Source organism: Puntigrus tetrazona, chromosome 9 (genome assembly GCF_018831695.1).
Source record: "Puntigrus tetrazona isolate hp1 chromosome 9, ASM1883169v1, whole genome shotgun sequence".
NCBI lineage: Eukaryota > Metazoa > Chordata > Actinopteri > Cypriniformes > Cyprinidae > Puntigrus > Puntigrus tetrazona.
The window spans coordinates 23,458,881-23,480,747 of record NC_056707.1 but is presented as its reverse complement, the minus strand read 5'-3'; the positions used below and the strand labels follow the sequence as shown (position 1 = coordinate 23,480,747).

At 35.9% G+C, this 21,867-nt stretch overlaps 1 protein-coding gene across 3 annotated transcripts in view; it reads right to left on the bottom strand.

The window, feature by feature from the left end:
• slc4a3 (solute carrier family 4 member 3) overlaps positions 1–21,867 on the bottom strand; it is a 66,119-nt gene that overhangs the window by 35,522 nt on the left and 8,730 nt on the right. For all 3 annotated transcript variants that reach the window (XM_043248779.1, XM_043248780.1, XM_043248781.1), the window contains exon 2: positions 17,021–17,174. In XM_043248779.1, coding sequence (XP_043104714.1) covers positions 17,021–17,074 — 54 coding nt within the window. In that variant the 5' untranslated portion in view covers positions 17,075–17,174. The remainder of the gene's footprint in view (positions 1–17,020; positions 17,175–21,867) is intronic.

The following is a 21,867-nucleotide window of genomic DNA, read 5'->3' as shown; positions in this document are numbered from 1 at the left end:
GAAGGCATCAAGGCAAGTCCGAATTTAAATTCTGCTTTACGTCCTGTCTCCGGAGGTACCTTGTTCTGATCGAATTTTGATGTATCCTTCGCTGCCTTTAATATCCCACAATCCTGTGCGTTCCATTCCGTGAGCTAAAAAATAAAAATGCCGTTTGAAAGTTGTGCAGCAAATCAGCTCATAAAGGGAAATGTATATAAATAATTACAAATAATGATTAATTGCAATTATTTATATATCTGTTCATTCAGTGAACATTCAGCGTAAGTTCATATGAACCCATAAAAAAAAATATTTTCGTGGCCACAGAAAAAATACCTTCTTACAGTCCATTCTACCATTCTATACCATTCTATCAATGCATTAGAGCATGTAGCAAGGGTCAAAATCGTAAAGGGTAGAATCAGAAAGTCGTGTAATTTGTGCACTAGACGCTAACTAGAACACACAAGTATAAATAAACTCGTACAAGGCGAAACTGATAACGTCACCTGCTCACTCAACACCAGCTCCATCACCAAGAAAGCCCAGCAGCACCTATCTTTCCAGAGGAGGCTGAGGAAAGCTCATCTCCCTCCACCCACCCTGACTATGATCTATAGAATGACCATTGAAAGCGTCCTGTGCAGCTGCATCACTGCCTGGTTTGGGAATTGCACCGTATCGGATCGCAAGACCCTCCAGAGGATAGTGAGGACAGCTGAAAAGATCATTGGCGTCTCTCTGCCCTCTATCACGGACATTTACACCACACGCTGCATCCGCAAAGCCCACAACATAGCACAGGACCCCACACATCCTTCACACACATTATTCACCCTCCTGCCATCTGGAAAGAGGTACCTCACAACCAGACTGCTGAACAGTTTCTTCCCACAAGCCATCAGACTCCTCAGTAATCACGCCTGAATGGTCTTTCTGTTCCATAGGCATTCTTGCACTTCATATTTATCGTTGTTTGTATTTTGTGTTCTTGCACTGATTTGGTCTTTGCACTGTTTGCACTCTACTCCCCTGCTGTTTGCACTAGTCTGCACACTTTGCACTTTATGTGGCTGAGACACTGTCTTAGCTCAGTATGTGGGGTTCTTTTGAATTGTGTGTGACTTTATGTAGCACCAGGTCCAGGAGAAACGTTGTCTCATTTCACTATGTACTGCACAGCTATATGTAGTTGAAATGACGATAAAAAGCCACTTGACTTGACTTGAAAGTGCAGAGAAGGCTTGATGGTAAACCAAAAGAAAACCAAAGAATCACCAAAACTACGCACTGTGTTAATCTAATACCATTTTAAGTTTGTAAATGTAATGTGCGAGGCTTCTGGTCTCATCTGCTTCCAGGTAATTTTAGCTGTGCAAAGCACCATGTTTTGCAGCTTGATACAGCAAACTAATGTGACTTACCATATTATTTTAAATATATTATGAAAAAAACGGTTTGTTGTTTTTCCGTGTAATGCAGTTATTCTATTAAAACGTATTTTATATTTTATGTAAGCAATAGCCGTGCTATATCGTGAATAAATCGCGACTGAAGGATTGCGTTGTTAGGTGCCGATCGAAGCGTTTTTTAAAAGGGTTACCAAAAAAAAAAAATATATATATATATATATATATATATATATATATATATAATATATATAATTAATAATAACATAAATAACAGACATTTAATTCGGCCGAAATATATAATACACAGAACAATTTTAATACTGTTTTTCTTGATTGTTTATGTTGCTAAGGGTGTTGCTCAGTAACATGCCCAGTGCGCATTTCTCAGAATGACATGTCTGGGGTATTCTATAGTCTTTGATAAAACACAGCTGCTGACCAATCAGAATCCAGGTATGTAACTAACCATTTTATTTTACCATATATATATTACACAAATTTAAGGGTAAACTTTACTATTTATATGAGCAGCAGTGTAATATTATCCCTTTTCTCTACCTCTGTTTCTCTTGTATAATTGCCCCTTCTTAATTACCATAATGTAACAAAGGAACAAAACAAACAAACAACCAGGGGCTTTTTAGAATATTACTTTTTGAACAGCATTACCCACCATTTCTGTGCTCATTGAAATCGAGGGGCCCAAACAGCATTTGCTCTTGCAGTTCTCTAATTGTGTAAATGTTAATGGCTTGAGCGAGACTGAGTGCGAGCGCTCCCAATAAAGGTTACAGATTGCAGCTCTCTTTATTTCAACTGTGAGGTGAACAGAATGACAATGGGAATTCAGTGAGGGCTGACAAATGTGTTTGCCTGCTGCTAGAAAAGCGCTCTGGTTAAAGGGAAGATAGAGTTACACACGTCACAGGTGGCTGCCCACTCTGCCAGGAAGGACGTCACATACGGAGAATTTTCATTATACTTAAACATTTATAAAGTAAACTAATTATGTGTTATATTAGCCTAAAATTTGAGTTTGCAGTCTGTATTGAATGCGATTCAATTCAAATTAATTCTTCATATTTAAGATATAGTATGAGACTAAAGACAATAAAAGACCACAATCCGGATACATCCACAATAAAGAATCATTTTATTGTACAGTTTGCAACAATGAGTGATTTGAAGCATCAAAAAAGCCCCATAAAATATTTTCTTTGTAATTATGTCATCATTTGATGCCCCTAATTCAAATACAAGTTACAATTAATTAATTTAACTTTAAATAATCACACTGGATTTTATCCATCACGTAAAGCTGTATAAAATATTGCTAAAATTAAATTTAAAAAATAAAGCAAGTTTTGAGTGAACCAAAGTTCATCTGTCCTCCTGCTGACCCATCCTCTTCATCCATACGGTTAAATGATTCTGCACATAGCTGTATGACATAGTTGCATGTTTTTCACTGTGCTTATATATATATATATATATATAAAATATATATAAATAAATATATATAAATCATACTGACTCTTTGATTTAGCTCTTTTCTTCCCTTGTTTATCCTATTGGTTCAGAAGTTATATACAGAAGTTATATGACAAACAACAACAACCAAAAAAACAAGCTCTTGAACGACATTTGTTTTGCCAAACATCATATACATTTCCTAATCACAAATCTTTACTTACATTTACATTTATATACTAATTTTACTGTGTAACATTTATCTTTCTGGGTACCTCTATCTGCAGGCATCGACAAATTCTGTGCAAAGATTCATGATTCTCCACGCAGTCCATCCATCCTTCATCCTCGTTGAACAGACAGTCCACTGTGAGCGTATTCACCCGGGTCACAATGCGGCTGCTATCCGCTACAACTTTCTCTCTGTCAAATGTGTGATGAAACACCATGAAAACAGCGGGTTTGCAGTCTGTTGAAATAGAATGGTCAAAAAACGGTTTTACTCTTTGTTAAAATGAGTTTAGATATCTTACACATTTACTAACTGTATATTACCTGAGAGAGCATTAAGTTCGTTCACTGCAGCATCAATATTAGTTCCGACTCTTGAAGCAATAAAGCAGAAAACTAAAATGAAATCACACTCTTCCACGGCGGATGTCTCCTGTAAACCTTGAATTTGCTGACAGACACTTTTCAATATTTCCGCTTCATGCTTCATATCCTCAGGTACGAGGACAAAGTATTTATTTCCTTGAAGAGGAAGAGAACTACATGTCAGGTGCGTTCACACCAGTAGACGCGAATGACGCGTTAACCGTGAGTGATTTACATGTCAAGTCGATGTCAATTTAGCTTTTCTTCAAAAAGCTGAACTTTGGCGAAAATACGCGGCGCGTTAACGAAACAGGAGCTTGCTCTCGTAGTGAAGTGCTTACCACGTAGCAACCGGAGGCAGAAATCATTGTCGCTGTACGATACATCTTCAAAACAGGAACAAAAAGGATCATGCTCGGAAGAAAGTGAGTGAGGAGGTCGGAAAACCCGGGCACTCCTCTGAAGGCTCTGATGGACATCATTATGTGTTTTATAGATATTATGTGCACATACTCTGACTATCTTCACTCTAATAAAAGAAATGGCAAGCACAACTCTGCCTTTTTTTTTAAATATCAGTTTTAATGAACAATATACATTATAAAAGCGTATTAGGAAATAAAGATAAAAAGAGAACTGCATGCGTGAATGAAGAGAGTAATGTTCAAGCGTCAAACTACGCGACGATAGCGTGATTTATTCGCGCAAGACGCGTCTGGTGTGAACGCATGCAGGTAGGTAATCTCAAAAAAAAAAAAAAAAAAAGCTTTTTATTTTTGTCATTATTTTCCTTTCCTAATCTAGTTTAATTAGAAACGCAGTAGTCTTTAGAAAAAAAAATATTTAGCAAATAATTGTTATCAAGTGATTTACCAGAAATCTTAAGGTCTCCTGTCGTCTCTGTGCTTGACCGCTGCATTTTTAGTTCTGAAATCAAAAGTAATATCACCGTGTTCATCATCACCTCGCACCCACTTTCACACTCTTATCGGGTCTTTCTGATGCAAGCAGAAGTAATAAAAACCTCAAGGCTAGAGAAAATTAATTTTCTAATTTATGAAGTGATGAAAAATTTGTAAAATGAAGTGACAATCTCTGTTGATTAGCGTCAACGAAAACTATTTTGAACATAGCTTAAAATGGTCTGAAAATGTATTCAGTTAGTACATATTTAACTGGATCCTTGGGATAATAAAAAAAAATCCTTATAATGTGATTAATCAACTAAGGAAGTAAAAGTACCCTGTATTTTTTACCCTGTTGAGCTGTGGTGCCTCACCATAAACGACAAATTTATGAGAATTTATTGATCAACACAAAAGCACAATTATGAAAGTATAACAATGAAACGATTGTTTGCGTATTATATGATTATACTGCTGCTACTCACCTGAACTGCTTCGCTCTGTATCTTCCAACAAAACAATCTTTCTCTTTCATTTAGACACGTTAAATTACTCCCTCTGAATTTTCTCTACCTTTGATGTCAACTTTGATGCAGCATTGCTCCTAGAATGAGGAAAAAGAATAAAAGATTTTTTAAAAAGCTATGTCACAAGCGATTCTCCATTTTTCACATAGCATTCATAATAGCTTCAGGCGTAGTTACAGCAGTGCCATCCATTGCAACCATGCTGTAACATGCTGGTTCTGATACGAAGCGCACGACAAAGACGTAAATCCCAAAAATAGCCTTTTATTACTAAATATATGCATATGCAGTGCCTTGGCAAAATATTCATACCCCTTCGTTTTTTCATGTTTGTTATATGGCTGCCTTCTGTTAATCTGCTTTAAATAACATCTTTGTAACAATTATTTTATTGCATAAGTATTAATACCCTTATCTGGAACCGTTGAGATGCAGCTCAGAAGCAGTTATATTGCTTGTAGATGTTACTACACTTCAAGGCTTTGGTTATTGTGACCAAGAACACTACACCAATCTGGGCGTTGTTACGGTGCGGCGAGACTCAATCCTCTCTTCAACTGAGAACACTCTTGGAAAATGCAAAAACAAATAGCACCTAAAAGTAAAACAAGATTTTCTGGTCTGATTAACCTCTGTTACAAGTTTCATGTTTGAAGGAAACCATTTCCTGCACAGAACCAGTAAAGTGCGCTGGTGGCAGTCTCATGCTGTGGGGCTGTTTTTTTGCAGCAGGGACTGAGCAACACATCAGGGTAGAATGAACACTCATTGCAGCAAAATATAGAAATATTACCGTAACAGGCAGTTTAGGTTCACCTTCAAACAGGACAATGACCCCCAAGCACACAGCAAACTGCAAATTAATATCCTTGAGTGACTCAGCCAGAGCTCAGGCTTAAACACAATCGAACATTTCTGGAGAAATCTGAACATGTGCATCTGCCCCCATCCAACCTGACAGAGCTTGAGAGGTGAAGAGAAGAATGGCAGATAACTGCCAAAGCTCGTTGCGGCAAACAAACACAAAGACCAGAGACTGTAAAGGTGCTTAAGCTAAATATTTAGTTAAGGGTATGAATACTTATGGACTTATGGTCTTTATTTCAGTTTTTTTTTTTATTAAATGTACAAAGTTTTGACAAATCTTTTTTTCTTTGTCTGTATAGCGTATGGAGTGTAGATTTATGTGGGGAATAAATAATAATAATTGAAAGCATTTTAACATAAGGTAGCAACATTAAATGTGGAAAAAACAAAGGGGTATGAATACTTTCACAAAGTACTGTTTTTATTTATATATGTGTGTGTGTATATATATATACAGACATATATACACATATATACATATATATATATATATATATATATATATATATATATATATATATATATATATATATATATATATATATGTGTATATATATGTATATATATATATATATATATATATATATATATATATATATATATATATATATATATATATATGTGTGTGTGTGTGTGTGTATATATGTGTGTGTGTGTGTGTGTGTATATATATATATATATATATATATATATATATATATATATATATATATATAAAATAGATACTTTTTATTATACTTATTAAAAAATGGGTTATTGAAATTACTGTATTAATTTAGGGCTCAAACAGTGACATGTATACGAAGAGTAATGTACAGTAAGTGTGGTGTAGTGTTCATTTTGTTCAAATGAAACACTTTCTGGTTTTATAAAGTAAGAAACATTTGGGTTTCTGAACTTACCGTGTTAATGCAATGTTGTCACATGACCCGCACGTACCATATATAAGTGCTGAAACAGAAACATGTAGATAAACACCGTTAGCACAGGAAAAAAGGCACAGAAGACCAGTATCACAACATACAGTGCTTGTATTATGAATTTCAAATTCTGTTATGAACTTACTTTTGTTAATGCTGTCGTAATGAATTTTGCCATGTGACTCAAACAGCAGCATGTGAATAGAGAAGCGGTCGCTACAAGGGACAGAGAAAATCCGCATTAGAGATCTATCAGAAATTTGTTTTTGTAATTGTAATTTCAACATAATTTATTATTTGGTGTATTTATATAGATATTTACCTTCATGGCAGATCCCTTGGTCCTAGTCTCACAGAGATGGCGTTTTAAAACATGGCGTTATAAAAATAATAGACTGTTCAGGTGCAAATGAATGAACATGGCTGCAGCTCAGCAGTATATGAGTCTAAACAGCTCTAAATATTAAAAGGCAAATAGCAAAAATCTAAACGAGGAGCTCTGCAGCCTTTAAAGCGCCATTAAACTGCCCACAACTTCGGTTAAAACAACCAACTCCTAAATATTTTTTTCCGATAATGATAAAAAGTCATGTAAATGCAACAAGGCCGCAAAATGCAACCGTCATCTTTAAAGCGTCATCAAGCAAGTGTCGTCTTTAAGGTATAATAGGCTTTAAAAATTGTATTTAAAATAAATTTGAAGCGTTATCGATAAAAGCCGTAATTATAAGCATCAAATAATTTGTGTAACGCAGTAGTATTGGTGAAATCGTGTTAGTTTATTTAAGATTTGGTGAATGTTTTGAAGCTTTGTGAACGCAAACAGAATACTGTAGGAAACAGTGGCATTTAGCCTCAAATAACATTGCTTTTTAAGTAGTTATTCAAGTAGTTCACTTTGAAAGGTTTACCAGCTTACCCCAAGGGCATTTAAGATTTGGTGTTTTTTTTTTTTCATTAGATCCCATTTTTAGATTTTTAAGGCAAACCGTTGTAGTCTGTCAGTCATATAATGGTCGGTAATCAAACTCTTTCTCTATGAGAGAAAAAAAAACATGCAGAGAGAATCCAAATTAAACCATAACCCATCTAAGACACGAAACGAACGGGTTGTGTGACAAAACGAACAGTATTGATATAGTTTTTTTTTTTTATCCATTGTTCATTATCACGTCCAAACGATCTGAGGGCGTGCACGCGCCGAAGTAATCTCTCGCGCGTGTACGCCACTCATTGTTTACACAGAAATGGCAAGTGTTACCTTTCACTGTGAATATCCAAACATATTTAGTCCTACATCGCAACAGACAAGATAACGTTGAACGACGAGGACATTGACGACAGCGTCCCATCACACACCAGTCTGACTGACTTTGGCAGACTACGCCAGAGCGCGCGCGCGCACATCACGCAGCGGAAGCGTGCGCGCCCTCAGATTATTTGGACGTGATGGTGTACGAGAGGTAAAAAACGATATAAATACTGTTAGTTTTCTTCCGCTCGTTTCGTGTCTTAGGCCATCGATGTATCGTTACGATGGGATATGGTTTTATTTAGATTTCTCTATTTTTTTTTTTAGAAGAAAACGTTCCCTATACTGACCATTATATGACTGACAGACTACTATTGTTTAACTTAAAAATCTCAAAATTGAAGAAAAAAAGACACCTTAGATGCCCCTGGGGTAAGCTGATAAACTTAAAATAGTAGTTTCAAAGTAAACTATCCCTTTAAATAGTGAAGATCCTATTTTTCCTAAAGGCCCGATCCCTCAGGTATGGCATCTAACGTCTTTCATTTTTTATTATTATTGTGTTAATATCAACTTGAAATCAAAGTATACCAGTACTGCTGACATTCCATTGTGGGTCTCAACTGTGAGAGAGTGAAGAGCATCTGTGCATATTCTTTGTCTGGACTCCATCCTTAGGAGGCTGCTTGACAAAGAGTCTTCAAAAGCCTGCTGGAAGTGCAGGCTCAAAGTGCAGGTATGCCTGCTAAGGCTGGCCTGCATATCAAGTGACCGTGGAGGCCCACCTGAGCTCTTTGTGTAAGTACAGAATACTCATTCATTCTCACAGTCACTGTTAAGTACTGACCTTTCCAGGTAGCCAAGGATGGAGAGAGTCAATCCCTGACTGACTGCAAATTTAAAGGGTTCGTTTACCCCAAAATGTAAATTCTGTCATTAATTACTCACCCACCCAACCACATGTTATTACAAACCTGTAAAGTCTTCTTTCATCTTCGGAACACAAATTAAGATACTTTTGATGAAATCGGAGAGCCATTCGATCCTCCAAAGACAGCAAAGCAACTGAAATTTTCCCAGCTCGTAGTAAATACGTCGGTAAAACAATCCATGTGACATCAGTGGCTCAACTTCAGTTTTGTGATACCTTTTTTTGTGCAAAGAAAACAAAAATAACAATACATAATTTCATTCTCCCAGTTACATCTTCCACCATTTTGGAGAGTGCTTAAGAATGTATTTGACATAATCAGCATTGTTTACGTTCGTGGCGAAAGTGTGCGTATGCTTTGCGGTGCTCTCTAAAATGGATGGAGAACAATGGTTGAATAAATTGTTATTTTGGTTTTCTTTTCTAAGCACAAAAAAATTCTTGTAAAACTGAAGTTGAGCCACTGATGTCACATGTACTGTTTTATCGATGTATTTCCTACGTTTCTGGATCTGGATCATTTCAGTTGGATTACTGTATATGGAGGGTCAGATAGCTCTCCTATTGCTTTCAATTTCTTAATTTGTGTTCTAAAAATGAACATAGGACTTACGGGTTTGGAAGGATATGAGGGTGAGTAATTAATGGCGGAATTTAAATTTTGGGATGAACCCTTTAAGGAGCAGATCATTTGTTATGGTATTTAATGGCATTAAAGTGTTACTCCACCTCAGAATGAAAGTTTTGTCACTGATCACTTACCCCCATGTTGTTCTAAAACCGTAAAAACTTTGTCTTAGTAACACAATTTAAGATATTTTGGATCAAAAATGAAAGGCTTGTGACTGTCCCATTGACTGCCATGTAATAAATACTATTTGTAACGAAATAAAAACAAAAATACCGTGACGCCACTGCAGCACCATTTTAGAGAGCGCATGCTCTTTCCTTTGTCAGTCGTGGCTCACAGAGGCACTGTTTGAGTCTGTTTCTGCTTTTATTTTAACGCTAACAGTGCATCTGTGTGTCCCTAAAAACAATGGCTTTAACTAAATTAATGAATAAATAAATCTGAAGGTTGTAGTAGAAAGAAGAAAAAGATTCCATTTTAATGAGGTAATATACAATCCTTTGAAGCATTGCGAATGATGTAATGGACGTAATCGAAAATACAATACAAGCACTCTGAATTATTATCGTGTAAGAACCAAGCTATATAAATAAACTAGCCTCGCCTTACAGCCGAATGACCTCAGAAGAAAGATCAGGCGAGCATCTCTACACATGTGGCTCTTACACGAGACCGCTGACAGCGCTGAAGCTCACAGATGCTGCCAAGAAGTGATGGGAGATGAAAATGATGCAAACGAGATGTTTTGTTTATGCCTGTTATCGTGAGTCATTGGATTATAAACAACTCCATTAGCGTCATTAAAGAGCTGCAAGCAGAGACACCTTCCTCTCCCTAAAACCACCAGATCACCCAGCTCACTGCTGGCATTTCACTAGCGCACTACGGCGATATTCACAGCATCTGCCCTTTCCCACAGTACCAGCCATGACTCACCGTCACTATGGAAAAATATTTCATTACACGCTTTTGAAAAGAGATTTCAGGCAGCGAGGGTCTGCTTCCTTTCTACAGGATTCCAAACATCTGTCAAAAGCAGGTCGAACGTGCATTCCTGAAGCAATCTAGCTACTTTTATTTAATTTAAATGCATGTAGGTATTTAATCATTTATGCATGTTTGTGTTTATTCGTTTGATAATGATTATTGAGCAGTATAGTATTTTTTTAAAATAAGACACCCATAAAGACTCACAAATCAGCAGTCATAATGATATTGTTAACAAAAATATAACTATAGTACAAACTATTAAAAATATACATTTGTATAAATCAACAAAAATATAGATAAAAAATGTAAATTTAATTTTGACTAAAATGGATGTACTAAAATACTTTTGTCAAGAAAATAATGAAATAAAAAATTTAAAGAAAAAAATATTAATTGTGATAGAATAACTAGGTTCTAGACTGAAAACAAGACTAAAGTGCTAAAATACTAAAGTGAAAAGTCAAGCTTAAAATATCAAAATCAATATCATCTTAATTTAAAAATAAAAGCTAATTGAAAAAATTAAAGGGGTCATGTAAACATTGTGTAATGCAGTGTGTTTATCTGGTTTAAGGTTAAAACACATTATTTCCCACATATTGTACTTTATTGTTGCTCCTCTATGAACCACCTCTCTGAAACGTGTCGATTTTTACAAACCTTACCGAGAATCGAGGTAAGCTCTGATTGGTCAGCTATCCAGTGCGTTGTGATTGGCTGGATACCTCATGCGTGTCACAAAAATGTTATGCCCGTTAAGGTCGGGTTCCAGCGCAATAACACACACACAATAAAATCCATCACAAACAAGCCATTTTTGTTGCATCCAGGGGGAACATAATTACTGATTATAATAACTTGTACTGTCTTTTTAGCACGTTGCATCCATGTCCATAACACCATGTCTGTATTTATTTATATAGATGTATAAATGACAAGTGCCCTCTTCCTGAAGCCCAAACACAGTAGTTAGTTTCACTTTCACAATAAAACACAGCTTCTCCAGAACATGGCGCTGGCAACTACACTACAACGAGAAAAATAGTTCTGCCTTCTTTCTTTGTGTATACAGTTGGGTTGTGTATAAAAATAAACCCGCACAGTGATGTAGACATGTAGGACTGTGTTTAAACGAGCCCTTTTAGGGGGGTATGGACAAGTTATAACTTTTATAGAGAGTATCTCTTTGGTTTTGACACTTCTGTCTTTGTAACTTAACTACAAACTCCAAAGAGAAAGGAACATTTCAAATTGCAACACATGACCCCTTTACTCAATACTATAGTAGTACATAATAGTAAAACAACACTGCAACTTAGTCTAAGACTCATATAATTGAATGCAAAATCAAAATATGAATAAATACTATCATACACAATATAAAAACAACACTTGCGAATTAGTCTGACTTCAAGTTTCTTGAAACTCAAATTCACAAATACGAACTATACATTTATATATATATATAAATATGTTACCGAGAATAACAACGTACTATATACTAGGGATGGGCAATATCTTATCGTTTGCAATATATCGTTGAAAAGTCTCTTTGTGATAATAACAGTAAGTCTAGTTGATGACGTAGTTTCTTTCGTATGCGATGGAATCACTGTTCACGTGCGGAGTGAAAACGAGCATCGCATGCATTGCATTTTTTTTAGCATCATTGGTATCGTTATTGCATTAAATAACTGAAATTATTGTGATAAATATCATATCACCCATCCCTACTAAATACTATATCAACGTGCTATGCAAGAAAAATACTTAAGATCAAATCTTAAGGTCAATTATTTCTACAAAAGCCATTAAGGAACTAGAATTGTTAAGCTGTTTGAACAAACAACAGTGACATCTCAGAGATTCTCATCTCTACCTGACACGGAGATGATTATCGAGAATTAAACGAGATATTTCAATCATCAACAATTGTATAAGAATCGAATCAATTTCTCAGTATGCGTCAGTGCGTTCGAGCATGCAAGATTGTTTACAAGTCAACTAACTGCAACAAATTGCATGCGGTGAATAATAACACGGTCTGTTTCTGTGCAGTGAAACACATGCTGTAACTTTTTTTTTTTTTAGCAGAAGATCAATGTTGCCCCTCCCAACCTGAACAGGTGGCATCAGGATTGAGGGGGGGGGCGGTTACCCCAGCTGTACACAGCACTGTGAGATCATCGTCGCCATGACAACATGAGCTCAGACCACTGAGAATAGAGAGATCCTCGACCCCGTACAGTGTAAACACTGATAACACAGTGTCTAGCGGGGGCCTCAGGGGACCGATTAGGACCAGACATCTATTCCAGGGACAGACCATCCTATGCAAGGATCGCATCTCTTATTTCCCTCATAAACACTCTAAAGCTTGGGAAAATTAGCATGTACGGAATGCATAAACTAATAACATCATCACTGATCTGCTGTGACAAACACTTTGGTTTCCCATTGATTAGAGTCTTGTATATTGCATTTTTCAAAGTAGTATCTTTCACTGCTGTATGACTCTATATAGACCGCTGCAATGTTCACGGCACTGCTAATGAAAAGATTTAGTTGCGAGTTTGCGTTTGCCTGGATCGAATGCGATTAGATGACAAAAATTAAGGAAATGACAAAAACGGCAACACTTAAGTGCATTCCGAATCATGAACAAATGACTCTTATGAGTCGATTAGTTGAGTGAATCAGATTAAATTACACACAAACTACCAAATGACTATTAACCCGACTCGCTTTTTGACGACGTGTAGCGGAAATACGATAGAAAGATACATCGTGCGTATGCTGTTAGGTTGTTAGCGCCAACACTGCGCAGCAATAATACTCTATTTATAAAATGTTCTGTCCTTTTTCAAGCGAGTTCAACAGTTTGGTGCAAGAAACTCGCTGGCTCTCACTCCTCCATTCACAGCAGAGCTTCACACATCCGTCTGTATAGGGCGAAGGAACGTTTCTGAGTCACTCTTCTGGACCGCAATGCAGACCCGTAAATTCAGCCTGGCTGGTTTTAAACAGCTTTATCCCACATTGCATTTCCTGCTTTTTTTGTGCATTTGGTATAGAGTCTGTGCTGAAAGTGAGAGAAGAGCATTGTTGTATAAATCTGTAATGCATATGTAGCGTATAGTACTTTAATGTGACATGAAGTGCAACCAATTGATTAATTGTAAATATTTTTCTTCATAAAAGAAATGCAAATAACCTTATATTTCATAGTATTACTGCTTTACTATATTATAGATCAATACCGTCTTGTGAGCTTAATAGATAAAAAAACTTTAGACTAGTAGTAAATGTTGGGTAACCAACAAATTTTACAATTTTAATTTAAATATGAATTTAAAAATATAAGGAATGTAGCATAAAATAAAAGTATGATGTGTGTATAATATTTCATATATTAAATTATAATTTTTAAAAATTTTAAATAATTTAGAAATAAAATATTTCTGCTTTTTTTTTTTTAGGTTTTATTAGCACAAAGAAAAAAAAGAGAAACAAGAACTGCTTGGGACAAATATGTCTCTATAAAATAAATTGTGTATAATGAAACGTGAAATTGAATCAAGGCCTGAAAAAATGCATTACTTTTGACTGTCATAAGGAAAATACGTTTAATAAATTCAAAATTTTTCACTTCTGAAAATGTCATTTTCATAGATCATTTCGAGAAAAAAACACTGCTGCCACTGAAATTTTTGGAAGTATAAATACCATTTGGTCAAATATTTGCGTGTGGAAAATCTGTGTGCAGTTCTGGGCTGGACTGAAACATCAGCGCGTCAATCACTGAACACTTTCTGTTTACTCCGTCTGGCCAAATCCTCTCACTTACTGTTATCGATTTCTTCATTTCGTGCTGATTTTTGCCAATTCAAAGAGGGGGCCCTGCTTGTGGGCAGTCTGCATTAACATAAGGAATGCTAATTATTGCTTTAGAAAACAACAAAGTTACAAGTGTCCAGCATTAACGTGTTGATTTTGTCTTGATTGTAACACTGTGACTCCTGTACGCTATTTTATCACTAAACAATCAGTTCTCTCTGCTGAAACATGATATGATGATCTGTACAGCACAGACACAACATGCCAAATGGCCATCCGCATGCAGGTCGACACCAGGCAATTAATCTGCTATCTGATGCCATGGTGAGCAGATTGCTGCCTGAAACGATCCAGCCACACTTACTCACAATATGTCAGTATGTCAGCTGAGTTCATGAAAACAGGCCCTAAATGCTCAGCGTGTGGGAACTAATAAGGGTATGTTCCTTTATACCAACTTGCTATGATGCATTAAAAAAAAAATCATTAGGAATAAAAAAGTTCCTAATCTAATGAGTACATTACAGTATAAAAACATATATATATATATATATATATATATATATATATATATATATATATATATATATATATATATATAAAAACTTAAATTCAGACTTGTGTACTCAATTAAGTTGTGAATTCTTTAGAATTCTAAAAACAGATTTTTGATAAAAGCTCAGATTTCTGCTAAGAAAAAATGTGACGCTTAAAAAAAACGTTAGGAAAAGTCAATTATTAGTCAATTATGTTTTATATATTTTTACTCCATGGCAGATATAAGATTCCATGAAAATAATAAATAATAATTTCACGTGTGAGTGAGCACCGAAAAGAACAGCATCAAATAGTGACCCATTTCATTTTAAGAAAGGGTGGAAAATGGCCATAAAAACGAACATAACGCTTGATTAATTTATTATATAATTCTTAATTTATTCATTTCATTCAATTAAGTTATATAAAAAATACTCGTTAGTTAAACCACCGCAGGACGGCACTGAACATCAGCCAATTAGCAGATCCTTTACAACATCGACCCTGATTGTTTATGCTTACATCCGGGGACATGAAAATATCAGTGATGGCTCTAGTTGTACTGCAGGTGGTCTCTAGCTCCAAAAAGGTCTCATTTGCTCATTTATATGTGGATATGAATGTCATCATTTGGATTAAAGGGAGGAGAATCGATAAAAATAAATGTAACTTGGCTGTATAAGCCACATGAGTCTGTTTAGTTGATTAATAGCAGTCGGGAAGCGTTCTGAAAACTTAAAAAATGGAAAAAAAACTGTAAAAAGCAAATAATAAATATAAAAGAAAATGATTAAATAAAAAGCATTTTACAGTATTGTCACAATTTTGGTAACATAACATGACAGGGTAAAAAGAAATCTGTGATTTGCTGTTACTGCCCTACGTCTGATTAATGCTTTCAAATCCGCATATTATATCAATATTATATGCACGTTTATATTATATTAAAAATGTATTAATGCACAAAATAAGAAAGAATTGAGCTTTTACGTTCCTAACTCTCAACTGTAATCAGGTTTTGCCTGAAAAAAAAAAAAATTCTCTGTTGCACATTCAATGGAGGCATCCACAAAAAGAGTCTTTCAGATCTGGCTGAGATCCGTGCATCCCAAGCGTCAAACGAAACGGAGGTCGGACCGATGCTATTGTCCTGTGTTCGCCCGTGTGCCCAGCCGTCACGTGTAACCCAACACCTGCTCCTCCCGGCCTGGCACAGGGCCACCAGACCCCAGCAACCTTTACAATCCATGTCTTTCTACCATACATTTCCCACCAAAATATTAAGCAACTAGGCTTCCTTTAACGCTGATTATAATAAGAAATGTTTCTAGAGAAGCAAATCAGCATCTTAGAAAGATTTCTGAAGGATAATGTGACAGTGAAGACTGGATGAAAATTCAGATTTACATTGCTGGAATAAATTACATCACATACTTTCTCAATAAAAAAAAATATATTCTAGATCACCATTGAGTTGTTTTATGGAAGCTTCTTTATGCTATGATATAAAAAAAAACAAGAAAGAAAGGAAAAAAAATAAGTGGAATTTTTAATCTCATGATTCAGGCTAGTTTTGCTGCACTTTCAAGTACATATTTTGCAATTCTAAAAAAAAGCTGAATTTCAGGAGGGAAAATGCTTTTATATATAAGTTTTATAAGTTACAATAAGACAACATTGTGTGCTGTACCAGTTGCAGCATGCTTCAGATATCCTCCACCATCCCCAGCTCCACCTGTATAGATATGCTATGAGGTGATTAATGTATGCCATATTTACTAAATGTGATTTACACCCAAATGATAACTAATCAAAACATAATCCAAACTATAGTTATAGGCTGCTTAAATCATCTGGATAATCTAGACAAGAACTGTCACTCTGTGTGAAACAATACAACATGAGGTCTAGCGATTTTTAGTAGTTCACTCATTGTTAAAGCATGTGTAAATTGTTGCAGTTGAATACTGATTTACGGTGCATTTTCACCAGTTTTTCAGCTGAGCATGCAATGCAGAAATAGACTCCACCTGCAGCTCCGCTTCTGCTTCACAGCACCACAAAACCAACACGGCTGCAGATGCGAGGCTTGTGTAACAGGCCTGAAGCAGTATGACTAAAAGCCACAGAGCCTGAAAACAAAAGGCGGGGTCTTCTCTCACCTGATGCAGGTTGATCAACACATCTGTCTCGGGGGCATGGCCTCCTGTCGCCATGGGGACAGGGAGGGGCGCAGCTGCGGGAACACGGGGGGGTCTGGGATCAGCCCTTCTCTTTCACGGCTGGATTTCCAGTCGGCCTGTGGGGTGGCATAACCTGTAAGAGCAAGACAGACCACGTTAGGCCGTAAGATATATCACTGACAATCCAAAACTAACATAGGAACAAGGAAACACAGCTGCAGAACGTGGTCGGGTTTAAGGAAACACAGGGAAGACACAAACCTGTTTCTAAGTCTTGTGTTACAACGCAGGGACCCATCAATAACCACTGCTCTCATCAAGTGACATTGTATTGATCGCATTAAGTTGTTAATCGATGAAACACGCATGTTATGATAATGAGAAAACTGTTATGTGGTTTCTGTCAGCATCACTTGGCAGGTTCGCCAATAATCAGCTTAAAATCGAATGTTGAATTGATTCAACAAAAATGTTCAGCACTGCATTTTTATGTTTTAGTGTGTGTGTGTGTGTGTGTGTATATATATATATATATATATATATATATATATATATATATATATATATATATATATATATATATATATATATATATATATATATGAAGAGCTCATTTGGAAAAACAGATTTTGTTAATAATCCATTTTTAACAAATCTCAAAATCTCTCTATTTTTGTGTGCATCCTCAAATAATTGCTGTTTTGACAAGGTTAAAAATTATAAAAAGTTGCTAACTAACCCAATAAAACACAAAACAAAATAGAATAGCATAGTAAAAACATCTTCTGTATATATATATATATATATATATATATATATATATATATATATATATATATATATATATATATATATATGATTCAGATTTAGCTTTTGATCAATTTTACATATCCTCGCTGCATAAAGGCATTTAATTCTTTAAATAAACAGATAAATAAAAACATCTTGCTGACCATAGTTGTTAAATGGTATTACATTAATTAAAAGACACAAATTTATCACATATAACCCATGAAAATGCACGCAGGATATATACCCAGTCCTTATTATGAAAGAAAAGATACCCAGGCACACAGATGGGATACTCATGAAAAGGTCAAGCCCTGACAAAAAACGAAGCCTGTTGAGCATCTGCTCTTGTGTGTGTGATCTCCAACCCAGAACCCTTGCGCTCTAGAAGTAATCACACACACAATCACACACGCTATCAAACATGCTGCGTAATTGGACAATTTTGGGTTTATCACCACTGGCCAAAACTTATGTTAAGGTAACAGAAATGTCAGCCTCTCTTTTGTGTCGGAACCTACCGACAGCTCTGACAATAGATAACAGACAGTCACTGAGCAATCAAATATGTTTTATAATGACCACTAAACTGTATTTATCATATCACTATGAAATCCCTCTCTCATCATATCACTGTTCATATCATATTCGACTAAGAATGATTACTGACTACAGAAAAAATTGATTTTATAAGATGGCGAAGTCTCCAGTGACAAGAAAAATAAAACATTGCTTGAAAGAACAAAAAAATTGTAAGAAATGCAAGGAGTTGATGAAAATCAATTAAAACCGAAATCATAAAAAAACTAAAAATAATCAATGTGAAACCAAGATATAGTATTTAAATACTTAATTGTGTTACATTCATGTAATGTATAGGAACTTTAACCAATTCATAGGAATTTTAAGTTAATCTAAGTAAGGTAATGTAGTTATTTTAATTCAAATCTTTATATGATGTTTATTTCTTTATTAAAAATGAAAACGTGTTGACAATGCATTCACCCTCAGAGCATCCAAGATGTACATTAGTCTGTTTCTAAATCAGAACGGATTTGTAGATATTTAGCATTACATAACTTGTTCTCCGAAGGATCCTCCCTACAAACAGCTTTTCATTTCAAGAGATGTTAACTGATGGACTGGAGTCGTGTAGATTACTGTGATGTTTTTATGGGCTCTCATTCTCACTGCAGAGGATCCATCTAATGTCTCTGTGAGCTATTCACTAAAACCAAAGCTTACGCTCACAGAAAACAACAAGGGAGTAAGGTGCTCTCCTACCATCTTTTAATCAAATTCGTTGCTATTTGGATGCCATCGGTACCGAACCGTACAACATTTGTGAGTCTGCTGCGTGGTTGTGCAATCGTGACGGTCTGCATCTGGAAGTCCGGAGTCTGCTGTATGATAAACAGCTCTTATGGGAAGCCGGCGCTGATGACTCATGTCTTGAGTTGCGTCACTGCAGGCAGCTCCAGCATACGTCTCATTTATGCCAAACCGCACCCAGCTGGATATGGTTTGAGCATCGTCCTGCTGGAATGCAGCTTCATGATGGACTGCTAAACGTCAGTGGCATCGCCATCAAAACACCTCATCTCTTTCCGCAAACGTCACACTTCTGCTGCCTTGGAAACATTATCAGTGAAACCACGAAGAACTGTGTATGCCACTGAAATGAAAGGAACTGTTTAATCTTTTAATCGCTGGGATGGAATCATCTCCCGCTCCCTGCCACACTGCAATAAATAAATACGTTACATATTCTTTGGTATTAAGCATTAATATTTAGCCATTTCTTTTAATTAACCATCAAAATTCAGCTTAATATGAGAATAATGTACGGCAAACGTTTATGTGCCGTTTATGTTTCCGTGAAGAACCTTTAACATCCATAAACCCATTCCACTGCAAGCTCTCTAGAGAAGAAATGTTCTCTAGATTATTGTTTAAAATGGTTATTTTGAGAACGAACTTCTAAAAATAAAGGTTCTTTATTGGTCTCAATGGTTCCACAAAGAACCTTTAACATCCATGGAACTTTTTCATTCCACAAAGGATCTTTGCAGTAGAAAAAGGTTCATTAGATTATTAAAAATGTTCTTCTCAACCTAGTCTCATAAAAATATGTACTCTACCTCTGGGTAGTTTTCTGCAACACCGTTTTTACGTACCTTACTGCATGTTTCGTGATCATTTCATGGCACTCAATCAATAGGTGAACCCTGACATGTTTTTATTTCGTTGATAGGTATGTATTGGTGTGTTTTTATAACGTTGGTTTAATACTCTAAAGTGTTGGAAATGTACCTTTCACCAAACCCAGCTCTAAACCAACCCGATGCAAACAAATGCAAACAAATGCAAAAATCATCTGAAATAGAATTTGTTGATGCCACCGTGCCACTTGAACTTCCTTAGATTTTAAGTGTTTTGTCGAACCGTAGTTACATGAGATTTTAACCGAAGCTCCTCTCTTCTCAAGTCCCAAATTGTTTTGGATAATGCTCAGTGGAAAAAATAAAACAAAATGCAGGACCATATTAATGGACTGTAATTTAAGCTGGACTGTGTGAGGATACATTCGCTGTAAACAGGGAGCAAATGTACCTACTCAAAGTAAAATTCGGCAGGAGTGGGTGGGTGTGGAATGATACTCGCAGTAGTGGGATGGAAAAATCAGTTCATGCTGAATTCTGCACCGCAACAGAAAAGCGTCTGAGCGTCTGAGCTGCACAAATGTCATGCTACAGGCATAAATATTAAGTTGTTCTAGTATTTTAAATACGTTCTAATATTTCATTTTGTTGCCCTGTTAGACCCGAGGAGGCAGTGGTTCTGGAGTGCTGCTGTCCTGCAGAGTTTAGCACCAACCCTAATCAAGAACACCTAAACATGCTAATCAAGGTCTTCAAGATCACTAGGGCTACAAGGAGGTGAGTTTTTTTCAGCTGGAGCTAAACCCTGTACTGACTAACCCTGCTTTTTAAGCTCCTGGTCGTATGACTGAGCACTGAGGTCTTTTTTAAGGAGAAAAATCTCAACAGCATGAGACCTCGACAAGATCTTCATTTGCTCTACACTTAAGCTATGAGTGCGGTCCAGGAGAATACAACTTAGATACTAAAAAGATCCAAAAGAGGTTTCTGATCGTAGTTCAGTCATGATATATTGTAAAATATGTATTAATGTAAACAGAATGTGTATATAGGTTTGTCTTGGACTAGATCTGCTATGCTACTGCTTCTGCTGTCTTCCTAGCAGATCTAGACAGGTGGTGCTGGGGAGGCGGAAGGCTAAAATGAGGACTATCTATCTATCTATCATCTGTCTATCTATCAAACTAGAATAAAACTATAATAGTATTTTAATTATACTAAAATAACACTGGGATACACAGCAAAAATAAAATTCTTGCTAATTATTTTTTGCCTAGTTTTCCCTTACAGATATCCGAACATTCTTAAAACATATTTCATTGAAAAGAAAAATGGCATAAGAAAAGGCATGTTGTATCACGGAAAATACATCAAATTAAAGTATCTTTGTTTAAAAAGAGAAAAATATCTATCATCTGGGTCAGATAGATAGATTCTTAACATCCCATTAAAAGATGATTTTTCTGACCCCGTTGGCATATTTTTCTTGTTACATTTTTCAGAAAAAATGTATTATCTTACATCATTTTTTTAATGATGTAAATGTATCTTCATTTAAGAAAGCTTAGGTGTTTGCACTGGAAAGTAAAACAAAAGTCTTTTTTGTGGTGCATATAAATCAAGATGCAGTTGATTGATGGAAATCGTTCAAATTATTGTTGCAAAACAACTTCTTTCTAGTTTATAAGATGCCTTATTTAATCTTCAGCTACATTTCTAAATGAGGAGCATAATAATGTTTCGGGGTCGTCACCCTTCTCTCTCTCTCTCTCTCTCTCTCTGCCATCAACATACAAACAGTGGGAAATGGCCTATCTGACATATTTATAGAGCAGCAGTAGACTATTTCATCAAATGGTTCACTTGCTGTCTGCA